Raw genomic sequence first — 25,895 nt, forward strand, 5'->3', positions numbered from 1 at the left:
TAGAAAAGTATTTAAAATACTTTACTCCTTTATTCCACTCTGCACTGCCAGAGATGTACACATGAGTAAACATCACCCTCAAAGAGGAGTCCAATTCTGGAATAGTTCAATTCTGAATTTTACCAATCCTAAAGGAATTGAGAGGAAATTATCCCTTGTGTATATCCAGAGTCCAAGTGTATATTAGAGAAATTAAGTACAGCTGGAGGGGAGCCAGGCTGTTTGTACTAGCTGGTTGGTGTACTTTTGCTTTTCTCTCACTATATAGCTTGGCTTTATAGAAAGACATGTAATGGCATCTCTGTGTCTCATGAAGTTACTCTATTTGCATCCTTTATCTCATCAATCTAGTTACTTTGTGATACATTCAACAAGAAGAGAAGGTAAATTTACGCTATCTCATGTACCATTTGGTCTTTATTTATCTAGAAAAATTCTAAATATTTTATCTTTAAAAATCTTAAAACGGTAATTCCAGGAAATTTAACTCATGAATTCTCAGGGTTACAATATAGAGTTTTACAGTTCTGTTAGAGCAATGTTCTGTTTGTATGGAAAGATAAAATGAATAAAAGAGATTTTTAAAAATTTTTAATCAACACTGCTAGATCACCCACCAAACCATTCAGTTCTTGCTATAGAAACAAAGTACTCACATTACATACAGAAAGCATTTTACTCATTATAAAGATAGACCAGGACAGGCAAAAGTCCTAAAGATTACAGTTTAGACTTCTTGGTTTCTATAAAAGAAATTCTATGAAAAAAATTCTCCTTTATTCTTATTAGCTAATTTCAGGAAGGAGGTAATTATATATTTTGACATCAAGAAATTACTTTATAATTTACTGCTTGTCTTCAGAAGGATTTAAAAACAAAATGATCAACTGAGTATAGTAAAAATAGTCAATTGTTAAACAGTGAACATAAAACTACAGCAGTGGTTTTATTATCGAGCTTGTTAGTTTTAATGTCTCTAGTATTTTTTTCTTATCAATAAAATAAATTTACTACTGTTTAGACGATTTTAATTCTATCTTTTTTATTCCAATCACTTTTATTCCCATGATCATGCTTAAAAGAATAAATGATAAGAATAAAAATTATCACTAGTATTAAACTGTTAGTGTAATTTTGTCTTCAATTTCTACCAAAAAATTGTGTAAGTTTTTAAGTGATATCAAATTAAAAAATATCTTTCACTACTAAAATTCATAAATTTGGAAGCTGGATAAAAAGTTTTAATTTTATTATAGAAGGTTGTAATTCAAAGATATATTGGGCATGAAGAAAATTTGATTATACAAAGAGACTTTTGCAAAAATTACCAATGAGGGAATTTTAAACATGATTAGTGAATGTAAGATTCCATTTTGTGACATAAAGGACTAGAAACCACAAAATTTCTTACAGGTATAAAGTCCACTGCTTCACTTCATTGGAGATATTTTCTACCACACTTAAAAGTTCAAATCTTTCATATTAAACACAGTTTATTTTGCTTCATTTTTCAGCAATAGATACTTTTGAAAGAAAAAACTCAGTATGAGAAACAACACAGTGATTACCGAGTTCGTTCTCGTGGGTATGTCAGACAACCCAAAACTTCAGGCTGTAATTTTTATCTTTTTATTTATAACTTATATATTAAGTATCACTGGAAACCTCACCATCATCATTCTCACATTGTTAGACCCACATTTGAAGACTCCCATGTACTTCTTCCTCCGAAATTTCGCCTTCTTGGAAATTACATTCACCAGTGTTTCCATCCCAAGATTTTTGTGTTCAATAATTACTAAAGTCAAGACCATTTCTTACAGCAACTGTTTAGCTCAGTTATTTTTCTTCATCTCCTTGGGTGTGTCTGAATTTTTTCTTTTGACAGCTATGTCCTACGATCGCTATGTGGCCATCTGTAAGCCTCTCCACTACACCACCATCATGAATAAGAAAATCTGTGTGCTTCTGGTCTTAAGTTCTTGCCTGGCAGGATTTCTGACCATTTTCCCACCACTCATGCTGATCCTCCACTTGGATTTCTGTGCTTCCAATGTCATCGATCACTTCTCTTGTGATTACTTCCCCATCTTACAACTCTCATGCTCAGACACGTGGTTCTTAGAGATGATTGGCTTTTACTTTGCCTTTGTTACTCTGCTGTTCACACTGGCATTGGTGATTCTTTCCTATATATGTATCATTCGCACCATTCTGAAAATCCCTTCTGCCAATCAGAGGAAAAAGGCTTTCTCTACCTGTTCGTCTCACATGATTGTCATCTCCATCTCCTATGGAAGCTGCATATTCATGTATGTCAAGCCTTCAGCAAATCAAAGAGCTTCATTGACCAAGGGAGTAGCCATCCTTAATACTTCAATTGCTCCCATGTTGAACCCTTTTATTTATACTTTGAGGAATGAGCAGGTAAAACAAGCCTTCAGAAACTTGACTCATAAACTAACGTTTTATAGAAACAAATGAACGTCATTTTTAAAAATATGAATTCTGTTCTGAAGTTTCATTAAGGGAAAATAATTTTTGCTTCTTGCATTATGTATTCACTGCACAACTCTTGGCAATGCTGAAGTCATTAGATTTCATTTTCTTTCAATCTCAAAGTGACCATGTTGTGTTCTCCTTTAAAACTGAAAATTTCCTGTAACTATTCATTTTCACCTCTTAATAGAAGCCAGTGGCTGTAGAACATGTCACTTCAGTCATTATTATTAATAAAAATTTATAATTTAAAGACAAGAATAAACACTTTTAAAAATTTTAGTCTGTTACTAACACAGGTTTCCTTTTGTTATTATATGAAACAGGAAATTACAAACATTTACAACAAATTCTTTTTGCATTCTGTTAATATTAACTTTCTATTCTATCCACTTATCTAATGGTCTTGGGCATTTATTTTTCTATATATAGACAAATTGAAGTTTATTCTGCTCTTTATTTTTCCAGTAGTACTCAATGCATGTTATAACTAGTTTTTTATATTCTAATTTACCAGTATTTGTTGTTGAAAATATATAAAAAGATGAATATTATACAGTCATCTTACTGTTATGCACCTTTGCAGTATGATGGAAATTTCCTAAATAGTAAAAGCCCTTTTAGAGAAATTACTTATCCCATGGTAATTTTGCATTGTATGTTTTATATTATACTTCATTTAGTGTCTACAGCTAAAGAGAATGCTTACCTCTGGTTTATAAATAGATGCATTGATTCATAGAAAAATTGAATGACTTTCCTAATGTTACTGAGCAATAGTAGCCAATGTCAGAATGATTTAAAAGTCAAACAGTCAGCTACAGTGGTGTGTGTCTATTATTCAAGCAATTAGATTGTGTGATGGATCACAAGTTTGAGGCAAGTCTAAATAACTTAGCCTGACCTTGTATGAAAAATAGCAATTAACATATGGCTGAGGACATTGTTCTGCAGTGCTATTTGTCTAACATGTTAACTTTTCTATACTTCAGAAAACAGATTGATTGAAAACCTTGCTCTTTACTATATTTTGCCTACTTCTTCATGCCAATATCATATTTTTTTTGTCTTTTTGCTTTTTATTGGAACCGAGGATCGAACTCATGACTCCCTGCTTGCAAGGCAGGTACTTATGCCGCTGAGCTAAATCCCCAGCCCCCTAATATCGTATTTTCATGTGACCATGTGTTTATCATCTTTTACGGGATGGTACAATGTCTCATATTATAGTGGCATAAAAATTATAGCATTAATACAACATGCCACTCTTATTATTACTTTTGAGCAATGAACTTGACATCATGAACATTGTTATTAGACCTAATAAAAGAGATCAAATAAGGAAGGTATGAAATTATTCTTGCTACACATCACCCGTTAGTTAAAAGAACTGAAACCTTCACCAAAAGTCTTCTAGATCTAAGAAACGAATTCAGCATAGTGGTAGCATTAAATAATCTGTGAGTATAAATAAACAGATATTCTGTACACTCACAATTAATCTTCTAGGAAAGAAATAGGAAAATGGTTATGTACACAATAGTTTTAAATTTAACCAAGAAAAAAAAAAAGACTACATATGAAAATTGTAAACCACTGACTCCTAGCCGTGGATTTAGCTCAGTGGTAAGTGCCTACCTGACAAGCATGAGTTTGTGAGTTTGAATCCTGGTACCAACAAAACAAAACAAAAAATAAAAACAAAACAAAACAAAACAAAAAATAAAAACAAAACAAAACAAAACAAAACACTGACTTCTTCTGTTCATGGGTTGGCAGAACTAATACTGTGAAAATAATCATATTCCCAAAAGCAACCTAGAGCTGCAATGCATACCAGTGGCTGTTCTTCAAAATGCTATAAAAATCAATTTCTAAAATGTACATGAAAATACAAACAGCCCAGAATATAAAAAAGAAAAAAAATATCCTGTGCAAAACAAAGCAGCATGAGAAGTGTCACAAATCCTATTTCACACATGGTAAGAAGACAGGATGGTATTAGAAAAGAGCACAGAGGAAAGGAAAGAAGGAAAAAATAAAATGAAATAGAAAAAAAAGGAAAAATAAAAACTAAGTTTTTTTGTCATGGGGAGGGAAGCTGGTGTTTAAGGAAAGGTAAAGGAATGGAAAAAAAAACAAGTTATATCACGTACAGTGCATTCTTTATGAAGAATGTGATCATTACTTGTCTCTAAATGTACCAATAAAATCTGATTTAAAAAAGAAAAAAAAAAACAGGGAAAAATAAGAGCACACAGACAAATGGAGTAGTGAACTGCACAGAAACAAACTTTCAAAGTTACAGATAGCTGATTATAATAAAAAACAGACAAAATATAGCCTCTCTAAAAATACAGTAATATTAGATATCAGTATGTAGAAATCTGAAATTAAACACTTATCTCACATACATTGTACCAATAACTGTGCTTATGCAAATGAGTACATAATAATTTACAGTACCATTGTAATTACACTGGTAATAGTCCCCAGTGTTAATCAGCAATGAAATTCTTAAATATGTGGTTTCTGGCACATGCAACTGTTAAAAAACATGAGTCCTATGTAGGTGATTTGACCAAGAGAGAGAATATCAATACATATTTTTAACCAGAAAAAGAAAAAAAAAAAACCCAAAACAAAACAAAATGAAAAAACAGGAAAGATGCAAAGTATTTTCTCATAAAATTGCATTTATGTATAATAAAAAAATTATATTTTCTTCTTGAAAGAATGGAAACAAAGCTTTTGTAAATAAGGAAGGGAAGAAGGGTAAAAGGAGGGAGGAGAATGATTAAAAAATCAAGTTATATCATATACAGGTACAAATTGACTAACATGAATGTATCATTTTGCATATATAAAGTGTACCAATATTACTTAATTAATTTTTAAAATGGCAAAATAAAATAAAATAATTTTCACTGACTGTGTAAATGTGATTGTTTGTAAATTAATGTACAAAAATTCTGATAGACTATTCCAGAAGTGTTTTATACTTATTAATTGGTAGGTTTATACTGAGTAATTTGATTGAAAGCAGCAACAAATGTATAAATATCTTGATAATTCTGTAAAGTATTAGATACTATTGTGACCCTTAAGTCTCATTAAATTAATCATATGTTGATTTTAATAGTTAAAAAGATTGTTTGACCTAGTCTTTTGATTTTTTATAGATATTATATTTTGATCATTTATTTTACTCTATTTTGGAAAAGATGTATAAGTGAATAAAATATGGGTAATATCTTCAAAGAATTGTCCACAGTGGAGTAATAATTCAGTCCTGGATTTAACCAACCCTAAAGAATTCAAAATAAAGTATCTCCTGAGTATACACCATAGTCTAGTTATAAATTAAGAAAATTAAGTCCAGTCAAAGGCAAATCAAGATGATTATATATAAACTGATGTGTCAGTACACTTTTGCTTTTTAATCTTACTTTATGGTTTTGGCATTGAAGAAAGATATGTCATGATCTCAGTATGTCTCTTGAATTTATTTCTGCATTCATCTTTCCTTTCTTCAATTTAGTTTCTTGTGGAATTGTACAGTGAAAAGAGAGGTAAAGCTGTGTGATTTTTGTGTAGTGTTCTGTCATTATCTTCTCTATGACTAAATATTAAATTATTAATAATAAAATATTTACTGTAGTGGCTTATAAAAGTAAATAACATCTTAGTAAGTTGACTTACATTGTGTAATGTCTGTTATAGCTATTTATCTTTTGTTATTTTATGAGATATAAAAATATCTATAGCACACATTTTTTTGTAGCTATCTATATGGTACACTTTCTAATTCTTTGCATTGGTGTGATGATCTTTGGTCTTTCTACTTAAATTATTTTTCTTTCTGCTGGAATCAAATTGAGAATCTCATGCTTGCCAGCAGGCAGTATGCCACTGATATATATATATATATCTTCAAAGCCTCTAATTAGGAATGCTTTCCAATTCATAATATTCTACATTATTAAAATACACTGAAAGCGTATGTTATAACAGGTTTTATATGTTATTTTTTATCTCTATTTATTATATAAATATAAATGTTATGGTAGCCTCTAGTACTGTTATATAACATGAAAATCTGATACAAATATCTTAGGTAAAAATATTTTTTTCAGTGAGAGCACTTATTCTGTGCCACTTTTCCATTACACTGTGCTGCATCTTCTTTAATTTTCAGTTATATTTTAAAACAAATAGTTATACTTTTTGTGTTAATGAGCAAAATTATTGTCAGGTAAATAGAAAAGTTTCACTAAGTTTATTGACTAACAGCAGTTAACGTGGTATAGTAATTTTAGAAGAGAACAAAACTTAATTTTTGATGCATTTTCTTTTTTACTATTTTTTTTACAAACAGTCTGCTATATTCTACCAGATGCTTTCAGTCACATTACCTTTTGTCAGAGAAAATATTAGTTCCTGATACTGTATTTGTAATGTAAATTATATCATCAATCTACCTAGTCAAAAATATCAACCGCAATTAAGCTTTAAATTAAAAATTGTAAAATATGAACTATTACAGTAGAAAAATTATTAAAGTACATTATTAAAGTACATTAATTATTAAAGTACATAATTAAAGTACGTTAAAAATTATTCAAGTACATTAGATTAAAATTAATGCAGATAATCAACAGTACAATTTAACAGATTTTCAGTTTGAAAACTTTCATGCAATATGTGGGATAGATCTATATTAGCAGTTACAGTTCTTAATTTCACTGGCACCACTGTCCTAAAAATAAATCTCAAATAAAAAAAAATTCATTTGCTATTTTCTTCTGTCTCATTGGACACTGTCTCCCATGCTGCTCTTTCTAATTCCATACTAATAAATGGGGATTTTTTTTATTCCTTTGTGGCAATTTTGTTTTGTATTCTTCTGGCAACTTTAATCCACTGAATTAAATCCTTGAGCTTCTGGCAGAAAAAAATCAATAAAATACTAAGATGCTAGCACTACATAAAGGATATGTAGAAATGATGCCAATTTTAAAATAACTTGTGGTATTACTTCTATTTTATAATTGTTTCTTTTCTCATCTCCACAGTGAAAGAAATATATCCACTCTGGATAAACGAAAAATCAAATCTAGGGAAGTAAATGTAGATCAGTTGAAGAAAGAGAATGTTCAATGATGTCATTTACTTGTACCTTACAATCCTAGCCATTCTGAGTATTTGTGCAACTTTATGAAAAGCAGAGGTAAGTCAGATGTTTATAAAATAGTGGAAAATTCTTGAATTTCTGCATTGGTTCAACACTTAACAGTTCACCTTCTGATTCTATTAAAGAAGATATATTGGGGTAATATTTCCATACATGATATATTAAAACATATGAAATGACTACTAGCTTTTCTTTCATTCTATAAATTCATCTATTTTTGATGATCAAAAGGAGGAATGCACTATCTCTGTCTCCGAGTTTTTGCAGCCAATGAAGTTCTGTCTTTAATAGAAAACTAATTTTAGGAGGACTGGTATTTGCTAGCCATAGGAATGAAAGGAAAATACGTGATGTCTGAGAGCTTCTTTGCTTCTTTGCGGAACAGGATAAATTTTTCTCAGATGTGTTTTAATAGCTAAATGAAATATAATGCAGCAGATATTACACACAGGAAGACATAATACCATAAATCACAAAAAGTATGTGTTTCCTACTCAAAGCTGAAAAATGATTTCAACTAAAAGAAGAAATTAACATAGCTATGATTAGGGCCTAAATGCCACATGATTTAGGGGAGACTTTCATTTTCCAATCTTACTTCATTCTGATGATCAGTTTTGAAATTTAAACTGCATTTTGCACAGAGAAAGTGAAGCCAAAATATTTAAGTAACTCATCCCAAGTTTCAAGTCCATTATATGACTTATTTTCATTTTAAAGTTATGTCTTTCTAGTGATAAAACCCATGTGCTTTCTGTGATACTAAGTTGAATTTATAGTGTCACAAATAAGAAATTGATCATGTTTTTGACTCGATAATGTGTAATGTGTAATACAATTCATTACATGTAATATTTTATCATGTTTTATTTAAATCTATATATCAATAATATATAATGTTCTTGTTAATTTACTTGTTTCTTGATTAAATAGTTGATGGTTAGTTAATGAATAAAAAATATGAGGCTCTGTAAACTCTTAGAAACATATGTTACTGTTTTTAAAACTACTAGAAGTATTACTTAATAAGCCTGCTTTTCTCTTGCTTTGATCTGTTTGTAACTGTCATGAATGAATAAATGTAAAAACTTTTCATAATTATTGCAATGAATAAATGTGAACCATTCTTCTCTATGGAAAATCATCCCAAATAATTATAAAATACAGTGAAAAGAGATTGTAATAAGTCTGGTTACTCAGTGGATTCTCCTGAGGAGTCTTCTTCATTCAGGCTGAGCCAACATCTCAAATGAACTATGTAATGAGCCAGGATCTGGAATGCTTGTACAGTGCCAGAAATGTACAGGAGTGTAATTAGGGAGTTCAACCAAACATTTCCTACACATTTCACTAAGAAATCATCATTTTCTCTAATGTTCAAAGTTAAAAAATCTTTTTAAATTCATGAGGTAGAAAGAATTATGTTCTGATCAATAAAGCACATTTTAGCAGATAAATTTTGTGAAAGATTTCTAATGATTCACATGAGGATTTAGTGGAGGAATAGATAACTGAGTAAAGATTTAAAAGCAACCTATGCTTTAAAAGTTAGTACTTTACTTAAACTTTATTTAAAATAAATCCAACATACAAGTGTATATCAACACACCGGAAATAAAATGAAAGCAAATTCTCTTATCACGTTCTTTCAATGTGTAATACAATTCATTACTTTATCATGTTTTATTTAAATCTATATATCAATAAAATATGATTTTATATATCATTTGTTTAAAATTTATACAAGAAAAGTAAATTTTAGAGAAAGCATGGAAATACTATTTATAAAGGTACTGATATGGAAGAAACACAGCTACAAAACATTTTTAAACCAAGTAGTATTCAGGTTATATCCTATATATCACAAATTAGAGAACTATAACTGGTGACAGATGAAATTCAGCAACAAACTAAGCATGAATTAATTAAACAAATATTTCATATAAATCTAATATAACTTTTCTATGAACTGAAATATGTCAAAATAGCTTGAAGCTCTAACTGTCAAGAATGCACAGTGTCATAGGTTCACAGAGATTTCAGTACAGTCTAAATATGGTGAGTTGGGAAGAGCATTGAGGTTCCTATCCATGTGTAAAAGTGAGTAGTTTACCTAGTGTAATGTGAATAAGGGAAGATTAGTTAGAGATGTTATTCAGTGCCCTACTCACAAAACTAGTAATAGTCACACATTTCACGTTTTTACTAATGCTTGTGTTATCACTGAGGTTAAGGTTATTACTAATGAGAAGCAGAGAAATGGAGTGATCAAGATGGCCGTTTTGATGTGCTTAAGATATTTAACATGCTTCACATGCAGTAATCAAATCTCAGTTAATGATGTTAGACGTAGAGTGTGCACATCTGTGCAAATGCGTGAGCACGTGTGATAAGGTAGAGGAGGCAGATACAAATAGTGGGCCAGGTCGGTGCCATTTAGTCAAAGTAAAAGAACAATGCTAAATTCAATTGTGTAAATGTGATAGATCCTGTACGATCAGGTATTCCTATTCTATTTCGTTGTTTTTATGGAATTAATTACTGTTTATGTATTTAGTACATTACTTTTAACAAAAGACACCAGTCTAATCCCAGAGATTTAGCTCAGTTGTTAGAAATACTTTCTTTGCAAAACAAGTCTACACAGATTTCAATAAATGATAATCATTTTCCCAGATACTTCACGTTAATTAATTTGTATTATAAATTCAACTATCATATGACATTGACCTCTCTATGGAAGAAACTACCTACGCAAAATAACTAGGTACGGAAAATTAAAAGGTTTCAGACCCAGTAGATGAAGTAGATTCAAAACTAAAAGCCTTAAATCTTTCATATGAACATAAACTATGGGAATAACACTTATATTTTTTATGTTGCTAAAATAAAAACATTAAAAATTATGATTGCATAATGTAAATGAAACTGCTGAATACTTTTTAAAACATCTTTTCATCTGTTTTACTAAAAGAATTTTTCAAATATTATTAGTCATAATCATGTTAAAGCAAACACAGGAAAGTGAAAATAGGTTGAAAGATTAAGACAGAAACCTGAGAGTAATATCATGAAATTATGTATGCAATGAATCTCAAGCTTAAACCCTGAGCTTTATATAGTTTTGTATGTCTTTGTCCCTCCTGTTTCTGACACATGAGGTTCTCATAGTAAGAACTTGAGGATATCTGACTTCTTACCTGAAAGTAATTCAAGTAGGAAAATCTGTGGTAAGTTTGTAAAAACTGATAGTCAACTAAGGACAAAATGATTACTCTTTAAAAATAACATATCTTTCCAATTTTTGGTAAATTTCAATGTAATTAAACTTTGTAAATAACAGAGTTAATGTGTAGAGACTAAAGCACCACACAAAGGTGATTCTATCTGAGAAGAAATCTTAACAGCAGGAGGTAATACTTGGAGAGAGAAATACCTTTTACAAACTTCTTTCCTATCACTTCAAGGTGGAGGACACAAATGAACTTTTTGTTTTTTATTATCCACACCTGTTGTACACCAATAGGCTTAGTGTAATATTTCCATATCATGTACAGATCATATTTAGCTGCTTTTCTCTCACCAATCTTTCCTAATGCCTATTAATAACTATACAACATTCAGATTAATGTTTCAGTTTCCACAAACAAGAGAGAACAAGCAAGACTTGTATTTCTGTGTCTGGCTTTTTAAACTGAATATAATGTCATACAAGTTCATTCATTTTTTTGTAAGGTGCAAAAAGCTTTTCATGAATGAAAGCTCCATTTTATATATTACAATACATTGTCCATTCAGCTTTCATCTTTGTTAGTAGACACATAAACTGATTTAATATTTTGAACATTTGGATTTATTGTGCTACAGTAAATGTGGGCATATATATATATATATATATATGTAAAATAGCATATATATATGTAAAATAGCATATATATATATATATATATATATATATATATATATGCTATTTTCTACGCTGATTTCATTTCCTTTGGGCATATCAAAAGAAATAGGGTAAGTGTGTCATATAGTAGTTAACTATTTTTAGTTAACTTGTGAATATCCATAATTTTCTTCCTGTGACTATACAAATTTTCATTATAACCAGTAATGTTTAAGAGATACTTTTTCTTCATATTCTGGCCAGAATTTGGTATTTTTCAGTAGAACATTTTTTAACTTTAGTGAAAAGACGTGGGCTTGGAATTTTGAAACTGAACTATTCTTTAACATGCTTTAACTAGAGAGTTTATCTCTGTAACAGAAAAAATTAAAAGAGCACTGTCATTATCACATAACTTTTAATTTCCCTAGATTGTGGAAATGGCACACTATCTGAGCACAATTCAAGTTTTGCTCTTGTATACTGATTACACTACAACCCTGTTCTATCGACTATACACTCAGCAATAGAATAATAACAACTAAAGAATGAGAACCCATTCAGAAATGACAGAGTTTATCCTTTTGGAGCTGTCTGATGACCCAAGCTCCAGGCCTTTTCTATGTGTCCATTCCATATCATTGTCTTTTCCATCTCATATGACGGTTGCATTTTTATGTACATTGAACTTTCCGCAGGAGAAAGAGTATCTTTGAGCAAGGGAGTTGCTGTGCCAAACACCTCAGTGGTACCCATGCTGGACCCTTTTATTTACAGCCTGAGAAATCAGCAAGTCAAGCAAGCTTTCATGAACATGGTGAGGAAGACTGTATTTTTCTCAAGTGCAAAAGATACTGTGATATTATGAGTTAAGGTCATGCTGAAGAGCAACTGAAAAAACATGAAATTTCAGGGGCCCATTCAAGTCAATTTGACCTTCTTCATCTTTGTTCATTCCTTCCTTTAGCTAATAGTTTATAGCAATATTTCTGACATATTTTTGTGCAAATTACTTTTCATGTGCTTCTGACATTCTACTTTTTGACACTTGTTTCTTATAAGCTCTTAAACAATATAACTTTTTAAGTAAAATTTTATCTTGAGTTTTGTTCAGACAAAAATAATAGCAGAAATTATATCCGGAAACAGGAGATTGATTTTATAAATATTAAAATATCTCACTTATTAAACAGAGAAAATATAATTTTATGATTTTTATTTGTTTTTTAGAAATCTCTTTTACTATTCTGCAATTTCTCTAGCAATTCATTTTTAAATGACATATAATTTTAAAAAAAACCATATGGGTCACTCAGAAGGGGTTGCTAAACACTCTGAGGAGAGGATGGTAGGTGTGTGAGGAAACAGAGTTCTAGAAGCTTAAGTGAAATACCTACAAGGTCAGAGTTCAAGAACAAAACAGACAATGGAGTTTAGGTTACTCCATCTTGCAATTTTTTTTTCCTTTTAATACACCCGCATTTCAGTTTCAGACAAAAATCCAGTACCCAGTGAAAGCCTAAGTAACCAGTGGGGTTGCATTATTGTAAATACAACTGCCAATAACTGAGTTAAAATATTCATAATGCCTTACTGTCATCATTAAAACAGGAAGTGATATCTTCTATGTTTCCTTACATGGTGCATTCATTTTAATGGGAATTTTCACTTTTTGAAGTTAAAATGCAGTAAGAAGATGTACTTTCAGATATAACAATCCAACTGTTTCATATGTAAGACTTAGGGAGCTAATTAGGGGGTATAAGAGGCAATTACTCGATTTTTTTCATGTATTTGGGTGATTTGGAAAACTGTAAACTGTTTCTTTGAATGGGTTTCTATGTGTGCATGTTTATTCTTCACAGCAAGGCTGAAAATGTCTCTTTCTGTAAAAATCTTTTCTTGACCACTGTATTTTCAAATTTTTCTCTTGCTCTTGTGGTCTGCTGGACACTAAGCATCATCTAAGGGACAGTGTTACCTTAAAAATTCTGTGCAAATGCCTGTGCCCTTCTTTAGCCCAATGTTAATGTTTGAGCAGCTGATTCATAAATTTGTCTTCCATAAAGAATCATAGCTGCTAATAATTTACCTTATGTGTGCTGTTAAATACATCTTCACATAAAAATTCCAGTAATCTCTCAATACATATATAAGTGGATACACATATAACATACTCATGTAGAAAATAGTAAAGAAATAGACATTATTTTTCTGAAGATTTGTCATATCTTGTTTCAAACTAATCCAAAACTTGAAAAGAGTAATATATTAAAAAAAGTACTCCTCACAAGTTTTGGACTAGTTTGAAACAGTATTATGTATTATTTATTATTATAAACAAATTCATTTATGTTTTCAATAAAATAAAAGTTTCAAAGCAAAACAAAATTTTCCGTTACTTACAAAATAAGGATTTCATTTGTTAAATTTCTATTTCATATGATCTATTGAAAATATGAAAAATTCTGGGGTGTATATGTGAAAGAGACACAGAGACAGAGACAGAGGGAGAGGTATAAACAATAATTATGAATATTAAAATGTATTCTAAATTATAGAAACCACTTTAATACAATAGGAAATATGTTATAATTCTTATCAGTGGAGCAACATTCTTTTTTATTTTAGAGTGAAAATACACAAAAGGAAAAACACAAAGGAGACAAACAACTACAAGAACAACAAAAACCCAAAACAATAACAATATAGGCTTTCAAAATTAGATGATTCAAATTTAACAATAGTTGTTATATTACATATTGTTATCTTTAAAAGATTTGCTTAGATTACTAGATATAGACATGCAAAAATGATCAAATCAAATGAGTATTAACTTCATTTACAAGAACTAATATAATTAGTAGTATAATCATCTTAGATATTTTATGTGTGTGTATATATATGCAAATTTATTTCTTTTCTTTTCTTTTTTTATCTTATTTTCTTTATCTTTTTTTTTCTGTTTTTTCCTATTGCCGTCATTTTTACCCTTGAAGCAGTTTATTACCCTTTCACAACACTGCAGATTTTGGATCTTATTTATTCTTAGTTTCTTTTACTAGGGAGACAATGTGGTATTTGCACATGTGAGTCTTATACTTGAAAGAATACTTAAAAGAGGTTCAAAATCCCAGAAAAAGTTATGAGCGGTCTCTAAATTCCTTCCTTCTAGAATTAAATTAATGGAAATTAATTTTAGTTATTTAAAAAGTATATACTTGACAAACCTGAGACTTCTATAATGGCAAAACGCATACTTCCCTCTCTGTGAATTGAGTATGAATAACATATGGGAAAGAAAACAAATGTGTGGAGCAGATAGCAAAATGAATATTAGCAATTTTTAGTATTTTCAAAATCTGGTATTGCTTTAAATGTTTAGATTATGATTTTTATTTTTGTAAGAACATAACATGATATACTCACATTAGCAAATTTTTAGGAACATGATATTATGTAATTAAACTATGGGCACATCTGCTCTATAACATCTTGCATATTCATTCATCTTACATAACTGAAATCTATGCTCTTATAGTATCTCCTTTTTTCTTTCTGCTAACCCCATGAAAATTGTCACTCTCCCTTCTGTGGCTGTGGTTTGATTATTCAGGTACTTCCTATAGGCAAAATTACTCATATATGCTCTTCTATGACTGACTTATTTTCCTTAAGATAGTATCCTCCAGGTTTATTTACAGTGCATATTATTGTTTTCTTAAGGCTGAATAGTATTCTATCTGTATGGCCTTTTCCTTATCCACTCATACTTCAAAGGATATAAAGATTGTTTCGACATTCTGGCTATTGAGAATAATGTTATAATGAAAATCAGTATGGCAGTATTTCTACATGAACTTTATTACAAAATTTTCGGGTAGACAACCCAAATGTGGAATTTCTCAATCATAAGGTAGTTCTATTTTTAATTATTTACTTATTTTATTTTATTTTAATGATAAAAAATTTCAAAACATGATATTGAGACAACAATGATATATATGTTACATACTGTTATGGTCAAATCAGTTACTCAGAGTATAAGACATTTGCACTTAATTGCTGGAATAATATTAGCACAAACCTCTCTCAATGAACTCAGAGAAAACAGTAGCATAACTATCATAACTATCTTTTATATATGTAATTTCTTTCAGTTTCTCATACTGGTGATACAATATGATGTTTACACATGTGAGTCTGATTTATTTCACTAAGGAGTATGGTCTCAAGTTGCATCCTTTCACCTATAAAAGTCTGAAATTGATTCTTAATGCTTGACTGGTACTCCCTTGTATAAAAATACCACATCTTTTTTATTTATTCCTCAGTTGATGGGCACTTAGGTTATTTCCAATATCTAACTATTACACATTATATTGCTATAAACATGGGTGCATAAATATCACTGCGGTACAATGCTTTTAATTCTCCTGGAAAGATATCCAGAAGAGAGAGATCTGGGTCAAAGAGGACCTCCAAATGTATTTTTTTCTTTTTAGCAATCTTTACACTCATTTCCATAGTGGTTGCACCAGTCTATTCTCCCACCAACAGTGGAGAGAGGTTACTTTTTCCTCACAGCCCTACAGCATTTATTATTGGTTGACATCTTAATAATAGTCATTCTTTCTAGGGCGAGGTGGAATCTCAGTGTTGTTTTAATTTGTATTTCTCAAACAACCAGTAACATTAAACCTTTTTTCATATATTTATTTGATGTTTTAATTTCTTCATCTGAGAAGCGTGTATTCTTCTCAACTGCCCATTTTTGGATCAGATCTTTAATCTAGAAGTACTGATTTTTATTTTTAGTTCTTTATATGTTCTAGATAGTAATCCTTTGTCTAAGGAACAGCTGGTAAACATTTTCTCCCACATTGGGGTTGTCTCTCACTTTGTTGGTCGTTTCCTTTGCTGTGCACAGCTTTTTAGCAAATGAGATTCCAGTAGTTGATTCTTTATGATAGTTCCTGTGTAGTTGGGGGTTTAGTTCATAAAGTCTTTGCCTATGCCTATGAGTTCAGGATTTTAACCAACTCTATCTTCCAGCAGATTTATTATTTCTGTTTAAATATTTACATCTTTGATGTATTCTGAATTTATTGTAGTGCATGATGAAATACATGAGTCCAACTTTAATCTTCGGCACGTTTAGAGCCAGTTTTCCAGCATCATATATTAAAGAGCCTTTTTTCCAGTGAATGTGTTAAAATTTAGCATTTGTGAGAGTTCAGTTGGCCAGTGGGTCCTGAGTTGTTTGTGCATCTTCTGTTCCATTGGTCTATCAGTCTTTCTTTCATTTTGCCAGTGTCATGTCAGTTATCACAGTAGCTTTGTAATATAATTTCAAGTCAGTAATTGTAATATTCCCTGTCTTTGTCTTTGTTGCTCAGGATTGTCTTGCTATTCTAGGTCTCTTCTGGTTCCAGAAGAATTTTAGGATTGTTTTCTCTAATTCTGTGAAATATACTATTGGAATTTTGATTGCAATTGCTTTGAATCTGTATAACAGTTTTGGAATATGGCCATTTTCAATGTGTTGGTTCTTCATATCCAGAGCATGGTATATCTCTCCATTTTCTAATACCCTTTTTGATCTCCTTTTTCAGATACTGTAGTTTTCATTGCGTAGGTCTTTTACATGCTTTATTAGATAGATTCCTAGATATTTCAGTTTTTGGGGTGCTATTATGAAAGGTGTTGTTTCCTTGAGATGTTTCAGTGAGTTTGATATTTGTGGACAGGAAGGGTATTGAATTTGACTTTGTATTTATCTACACTACTGAATTTTCTTATTAAATCCACAACTTTTTAGTGGAGTTTTGGGCGTCTTCCGAGTATCATATCATCTGCAAATAATGGTTGTTTAACTTTTCCTTTCCTATCTTTATTTCTTTGAATTCTTTCTCTTGTCTAATCACTCTGGACTATGTTGAGTAAGAGTAGAGACAGTGGACATCCTTCTCTTGTTCCTGATTTTAGAATGAAATTTTTCAGTTTTTGTCCACTTAGTATGATTTTGGTTGCTGGTTTGTAGTAGGTAGCTTTTATCAGATTGAGATAAAGGCCAACTATCCCAATTTTTGTAGGTATTTTTTAAAAATTATGAATGGATGCTCTTCTACATCTATTGAGATGATTATATTATTTTTGACCTTTGATCTGTTTGTATGGTATATACATTTATTGATTTACATATGTTGAACAACCCTGCATTCCTGGGATGAATCCCACTTGATCATGGTGTATAGTTTTCTTGATGATTTGCTGTATTCTTTTTGTCTGTTTATTACTGAGGATTTTTGCCTGTATGTTCATTAGGGAGATTGGCCTGTAATTCCTTTCTTGGCTGGGTTCTTCTCTCATTTTAATAATGTTTGCTTCTAGGAATTAATTTGGAAATATTGCTTACCTTTCAATTTAATTAAAGGGTTTGAAAAATAGTGGTGTTAGGTCTTCTCTAAATTTCTTGTAGAACTCTGCAGTGAGTCATCATGGTGTGGGCTTTTCTTTGTTGATAAGTTTTCAATTATATCTTCAATTTCATTGTTTGATATTGGTTCATTTAGGATGTTTGTATTTTCGTGATTCAGCCCTGGTAATTCACATGTATCTAGGAATCTGTCCATTTCTTCCATATTTTCTATCTTCTTAGAAATCAAATTTTCAAAGTAGTTATAGATGATTTTCTGATTTCCATAGAATCCGTTGTGATTTCACCTTTTACCTTCTTGATTGCATTTTTCCTTTTTTTTGATAAGGTTGGCTAAGTGTCTGGCAATTTGATTTAATCTTTCAAAGAACCAAGTCTTTGATTCATTGGTTTTTTAGTATTTTTTTTTTTTGGTCCCCAATGCATTAATTTCTGCTCTGATTTTAATAATTTGGTCCCTCATAAGAGGCTTTGGCTTAGCCTGCTCTTCTCTTTCTAGAAGTTTGAGGTTCACCATTAAGTTGCTTATATGTGTTTGATGTATTTTCCTCATATGGGTAGTTACTATTTTAATTTTCCACGTAGGACTGCTTTCATTGTGTCCCATAAGTTGTGGGCTGCTGTATTGTCATTATTACTCAACTGCAAAACTTTCTAAATTCCTCTTTAGTTTTCCCTGTGACCAATTGGTTGTTTAGGATGGTGGTATTTGATTTCCTTGTGTTTATGAAGTTCTTGTGGATTTTTTTCCCCTGATCTCCAATTTCAATGCACTGTGGTCTGATAGCATGCATGGGACAATTTCAGTTCCTTTGCATTTATTTAAGTATGTTCTATGAGTCAGTATATGGTCTATTTTGGATAATGTTCTGTGTGCAGCTGAGAAGAACGTGTATTCTGATGTTGGGTGAAACACTATAGACATCCACTAAGTCCATTTGTCAAAAATTTGATTCAGTTCTAATATTTTATTGTATATTTTATCTTAGATAATAGCTATTTTAATGAGAATGAGATATTTCATTGTAGCTTTTATTTAATTTTTCCCAATGGTTAGTGATGTTACATATCCTTTCATATACCTATTGGCTATTTTACATCTTCTTTGGGCAAACATCCATCCTATAATTTCCTGGATACATTGGGCAATTTGTTTTTATTCTGTTTAGCTATTTCATAATTGGCTGTGTAATATGTACCACTCTATATATGATATGTACTATAAGCTAAAGATTCATATACACTCACTGAAATTACTGATATTAATCCTATTTTGATCAACTTAAAAATATTTTTGACGTTACCTGACTCAGTAACATTAGTTTCTGTTACTTAAGATAAATCAGGAAATAACCTATTTATTCCAATAAACCTTCACATAACTTTGAGTAGATAAAACAATTGATAACTATGTAGGAGGCTGCAAAAGGAAGCTACAATATCTGATAAACTTGAGAAATCATCATTGCTATAATGATGTTTCTAGTGTTCACTAAAGAGTATATCATATGAAAGTGAGACCACTAGCTAGTTCTGGGAAGAATTTTTGTACTTATCTATTAAAGTCTGAAGGCACTAGGCAGTTTTGTGCTTTGTAAACTGAAGATAAAAAGAACACCTCCTGTATTCAAAAAATTGTTATACGAGGAATAATATTTAATGATAGTAAGAAGTGTATGTCAAAATGTAATTGTCTTGATAAGAATAATAAATCTACGTGCAAGTGATCATATAAAAAGAATGGTCACCATGAAAAAAATCTATAATAAGTGTAGAAAATAAACATATAATATGATTCCTATCATAAAATATAGTGGAGAAGACAGGTTTTTTGGTAATAGACATAGATCTTTTTTCAGTTTGGGATGGTCAGATGAAAAAATGTGAAATTCAATTAATTTTTCAAACTATATTAAGGAACTTTCCAAATTTGCCAGAGATATAAAGACAAAATGAGACTGAATAAATGCTAGAAGACCATATTGCTATATTTCAGGAATTCTATACTTGGCAATCTGTCCTTCAGAAATGAAGGAGAATCATTGACCAGGGGAGCGGTCTTGAATACAAACCCCAGCTCCTATCTTTGCAAAAACCTATCTTTACAAAAACCAGAGGACCCTGGAGACAGTAAGCAGTCCCAGTGATAAAGCAATGCTAGCTCTGAGAACATCTCATAGTCATCATAAGATGCAAATATAGCAAGGAGTTTTACCCTGAATGTCACTCCTTCCAAAGGGCAGCCTAGCATTAGAGAAGAAATCTACTGAAATATTTGGGAGTGATATTGGGACTAATTCTGAGAAAGCGTTTATTGTATAAGATTAAACTATTCTGGGAATCATAGTTAACAAAACAATGACATCCAAGAGTTTCTGGGGTCACCATAAGTCAATTATAAGAAGAGAAATGACCATAATCAGCAATTGCGGAGAAGGGGTATGTTAGTGACAAACTCCCTGAAAAATTTAAACAGTAGAGAGCATAGGCTCTAGAGGACATAATGGTCATGTCTCTATTGCAAGAAGCCAGACCGGTCACTTGTAGTTTTCTGAGGGTATTTGTTCAGAAAACGCTGGGATTAAGTCCCATGAACGACTTGCTCTGTCTTCTTGCCTAATTCCAGCACAACACTTAGTGACCTGTTTCTTGTATCATCTACCAGCATGATGACCTTAGCGTGGACATTTGATATTTGGTGGGTTGTGGGAAGAGCAGCCTCTGTAACAACCAAGTCACACCACCAAATCAGGAACCAAAAGGCGAGTTGGGGATAGCAAAGAGTAGGATGAACAAAAGAGTACAAGCAGTTATAATGACCAAAGTTAATACTGCCTTATGGCAGACAACACAGAACTGGCACTGTATGTAGGGAGCCCTTTAAGCTGGATCACATGTCGGGGGCTAAAGCAAGGCCAGCCCAGAACAGAGAGACCAAAACAAGCTGTGTAAACAAGTTGTTCCAGAACCAAGAATGCAAAGGGCCCAGGCCTGCCAGGCAAACAAGTTGCTAGGCATTAGGGTTGAAATTGACATTCTTCTATGGAGGGTACAAATAAATAGGCTACAGTGGTTGAGCAGTACCTTTCCTCCCATCCGGAGGATAAGGACTCCACCTGACCCCAGCTTTGTATCTTCTTTGTTTTTGTCATCCTCCCGCTGTCCTTAACCTCAAGAACCTCAGGAGCTGCATTGGGCGTGGGAACCCAATTCAAAATTCACACATCAGTGGACTTGGACATAAAATAGGCTGTAGCTGTGATTTACTATCTCTTCCTCAAATCTGATGGATTCCACTGCCACAAACATTGGATATAAAGTATGCAACCAAACAGTTCAACAAAGAGGAATTTTTAAACTTAGCTTTTTTTGTGTGCACATTTTGAGAGTTTTGTTTTGTTTTTTTCCTTATTTTTCTTCACTTTCACTTTTTACCATTTTTTATTGCTGCTTTCTTCTGTTCCTTTTGAACAATTCTATTTGCTTTCTGTTTTTTGATTTTTATTCTTACTTTTCTGTATTTTTTCCTTCTTTTGTTTATTTTTCAAATATTATTGTCTTTACCTATCATTTACCCCAGACCATATTTTATTTTTGTTACTATAATGCTTTGGTTTTTATGCTACTATTTGTAATTTTTTTTCTATTTTTGATGTTGGAATAGTATATATTTATTATATGCCAGCATGTTTATTTGGTTATCACACATATCAAAAATATCTTTTCAACTGGTAAGGGCGATGTAGTTGTAGATTTCACCAATTTTATGTCAATGTCTAGTTGATAATTCCTTTTGTATTTGAGTGGTGGTATAGTTTTTGCCCTTGGTTTTTTTTTTTTTCCCCTGAATACTGGCATAGAAATCCCCAAAAGAAAATCAGACAACTAGAAAACAGAAAGCATTATGTTTATCATACTGAAGAGAATTATAAACATAAAAGATAAAGCAAATACGAGTACTTATCATAAGAGATCTCCACAGTAGTGACATAATTTTTTATACTAACTGAACTTCAACCTGTAGCACACAAATAATAGAAATATAAAAAAGCATAGCAATCAGATGTCCCAGAAAACACTTTAGGCCCACCAAAAGGCTAATCTCATGAATGCTGAAGTAGAGGAAGTTTCAGGTAAAAACATCAAAAGTCAAATAGTCAAAATGTTTGAATAGATCAAAGAAGGAAGTATACATAAATTCATAAGATGTTTAGTGAGACTAAAGATGATTTCAAAAAACAGACAAATGATTTAATTTATAAAATACTCAAAAGTCTTGAAGAAGAGACAAGAAATAAGTTGAATGAATTAAACAAGTCAATACAAGAATGAATATTTTGGTAAAGAATTAGTTATTATGAAAAGAAAGCAAGCAAAATTTTTAAGGTATGAAAACTTAAATGAACATCATGGAAGTGATATTTGTCCACTATGAGAACAGAGGTACAAAATTTGAAGACACATTGATCTTACAGATTATGTATTCAGTGTTACCCTAAAATCCACAAGCTATATTGTAAGCTTGATCCATCCTTCAAGATGACAGAAAGTCAGAATTACAGTCATAAAAGAAAACTAAAGGATAACTGAAAAGATTAATTAAAGACTTACTTAAATCATAGCAGAAAAATGTACAAATCCAGAAATAACTCATTTCTAAAAGTTATGTAAAACCCCAAACATTTACAACCAGAAAATAATCACAACCTAACACAACCAAATCAAAGTCTAAGTAACCAACTATAAATTTAATAAAATTTTCTAAAGGAACTTTGATCAAATGACCTGTAAAGGCAAGCCTATTAGAATAACATGGATTTCCCACACAAAACTGAAAAGCCAGTTAAGTTTGGAGCAAAATTTTTCAAGTCCCAAAGAAAAACCATCAACTCAAACTTGAATATCCTGAAAAGTGCTTTTAAAAACTTGTGTAAAAGTGGATTTTCCATAACAACAACAACAAAAACAGCAACAACAAATCCTGAAGAAATATGTGACCATTAGACCAGCATTGGAAAAAATCCTTACCATAATATAGACTTCTTAAGAAGGTTATCAGTATAAAAAAACAAAAACCAGAAAGAAATGGATGTGTCTAATGGAAAGAGTAGTGAAACAAAAGGAAAAGAAAAGGGATTTGGCACTGGAGAATTAATGTGATGGTAGCATTCAGTAAATTATTTATATTAATCATTCTCAACATTAATGTTCTTAACAATCAAAGACTCACACTGTGTTCCCAATATCCAAATGTATGTTACATACAATGCAGACATTATCCAAAAATAAGCACATAGACAGAAACATAAACAGCTGTTTTAGTTTCAGACCCAGTAAATTTTAAGACAAATTTCATCAGAAAAAACTAAGATGACCCTATTTGCAAGGGGAGTAATTCAACTGTAATAGATAAAAATAGTATCTAAAAATGCACCAAATTGTAGTACAATAAGCTCCTTAAGATAAAAATTACTGGATGAAATTATAGATATACACCATTGCAATCATAGTGAGAGATTTGAAAATCTCACATTCTACAGAGTTCTACCCTGCAAGAACAGAACATACATTTTTCACAGTAACCCATGGAAAGTTTTCCAAAATAGATCATCTCTTAGAACATAAATTATGCTTAACTAAATAAAGAGAAATAGAAACAAACCCTTGCACTATTAGATCATAATGTAATGAAATTATAAATCAAGTCCAAAAGTAAACTCAAAAAATATACAAACACATGAAGATAAAATAATAAATTATTGAATAATCAATAAATCACAGATAAATCATGGAAAAAGTAAACAATTTTCTAAAATCAAATGACAATGCAGATAAAACATATCAAAACAACCAATAGAACACAATGAAGGAAGTCCTCATAGGGAGATAATAGATTTGAATGCACACATAAAATATTAGAGTGGTCACAAATAAATAACCTAAACATGCATTTCAAGATTCTAGAATGTGAAGAACAATCCACATGTAAAAGTAATAGAAGGCAAGAAATATTTAAGACCAGAGAAGAAATTAATCAATTTGAGATAATAACACAATGCAAAAAATCAGTGAAACAAGCTGGTTCTTTGAAAAGATAAACTAGACTAAAACACATTCAAACTTGCCAAAAGAAGAAAAAGAATTAAAAATAAAAAGATAAACTCACAATGGACATGACCAAAATCCAGAAGATAAAATTATTATTGGGAAAACATATTCCTCTAAGTTAGAGAACCTGGAAAAAATGGACATACCCCTAGACACGTTTAAATTACCAAAGTGAACAAAAAGGAAATTATTAAAAAAAAAAAAAAAAAAAAAAACAATGCTCCTAAAAGGAGCAATAAAATTAATGCAGTAATAACTGTTTCTACCAATTAAAAAAAGCATATGATCTGATGGACTCAATGCAATTTTTTTTCTGGAACGTTAGAAAATATCTAATTCAAATACTCCTCAACCATCCCCATAAAATTAAATGGGAAGGAACACTATCAAACATGTTCCTGGAGGCCAGCATTGTTCTGATATTAATGTGAGATAATGACTTAGCAAAACTAATAAAATAAAACTATAGTTCCAAATCCTTGATGTCCGTAAAAATAGAACTCCTAAGATACTAATAAACAAAATAAAATTATCTTGGCAATATTTTCCTTCCTGTACAAAATACTGAATACCTGAAAATTAAAGAAGAGGTTTATTTTGGCTCCCAGTTTTAGTCTATAGTCAGTTATTTCTAGGTAGAAATGGCATAGTGCAAGGGGATGCAGAAGGAAGATGTTCAACACACAGCAATTAGGAAGCAGAGTTGAGAGAGGAAGAACTAGAGACAAAAATATACCTTACAGCTTTCTCCCTCAGTGGTCCACCTGAACTAGGCCTCTACCTCATAGTAGCATATTCAGTTACTTAAGCCCTCAATGGATAAATTTATTCATGTTTGTAACGCTGTTCAAACATCTTCCAAACATATAAGACTTTAGGGAAAAATTCATACCTAGAACACAACATTCCACATTGACTCCAAGAGACTCAGATCCACCTTATTATGCAAAATACATTTGATCAATTGATAAGAATTGACAAATGCCTGGGATTTAGCTCAGTGGCATAAATGCTTGCCTGGCAAGTGCAAAGTTGTGAGTTTGGTCCGTGGTACCAATAGATAAATAAATAAATAAATAAATAAATCTCTTAAAAAAAAAAGAAAAAAAATTGCTAAAGTTTTAACTCTTCCAATATCACTGAAAAATTCAAGTCGAAAGTTTTCTCTGAAAAACAAATCAAACCCGAAGCTGTAAGTGCCTGTGAAAACCGAAAAAGAAACTAATTCTTCAAACATAGAAACATACAAGGAAAACATTGCCATTTTAAAATGGATAAATATAAAAATACAAAGGGTTGGGACCAAAACAAGAAAAAAAGATCAGAAAGGCATTTAATTGTGTAGTTCTGTGTTTATCAACTGTGGCAGGATGTGGTAAGATATGGGGTTATGGGAATGTTGATTTTAGCCCTCTTGAATGTTTCCTTAAGGTGATTTTTGCTCACGCAGGCAGCTTTCCTTAGCAAATGTTCAACACTGTTGGCATCTCCAATTTTCTGGGGTCTGCACTGCACTTTGGGATCTATTCCCACAACTTCTCTGCTTGCTTTATCAGGGTCATACTGTCGGACTTCCCAGGTTGTTTTAAAACCTTGTTAGAAGTCTCCACGATTTCTATAATTCTTGCATTCTGCGTATCTGAAAGACCAACACCATGTAGATGAAGCCAGTGTCTAACAAAAACTTGAGCAGTAGCCATTCCCCCCTGTAAATTGGATACAGAGGCTTCTGAGTGACTAGCTGACTGAACATTGTGAAATGAATCATA

General features: G+C 31.3%; 1 protein-coding gene across 1 annotated transcript; it reads left to right on the top strand.

Annotated features, from left to right (window-relative positions):
* The first annotated feature begins 1,545 nt into the window (after positions 1 to 1,545).
* Positions 1,546 to 2,484, top strand: LOC100723570 (olfactory receptor 6C3-like). Its single transcript, XM_003476230.1, has one exon. It carries the CDS (start codon positions 1,546 to 1,548, stop codon positions 2,482 to 2,484), a length of 939 nt encoding a protein of 312 aa, XP_003476278.1.
* The last annotated feature ends 23,411 nt before the right edge of the window (positions 2,485 to 25,895 follow it).

Source organism: Cavia porcellus, unplaced genomic scaffold, assembly GCF_034190915.1.
Source record: "Cavia porcellus strain 051 isolate PalLab524CR breed Dunkin Hartley unplaced genomic scaffold, mCavPor4.1 scaffold_8, whole genome shotgun sequence".
NCBI classification, from domain to species: Eukaryota; Metazoa; Chordata; class Mammalia; order Rodentia; family Caviidae; genus Cavia; species Cavia porcellus.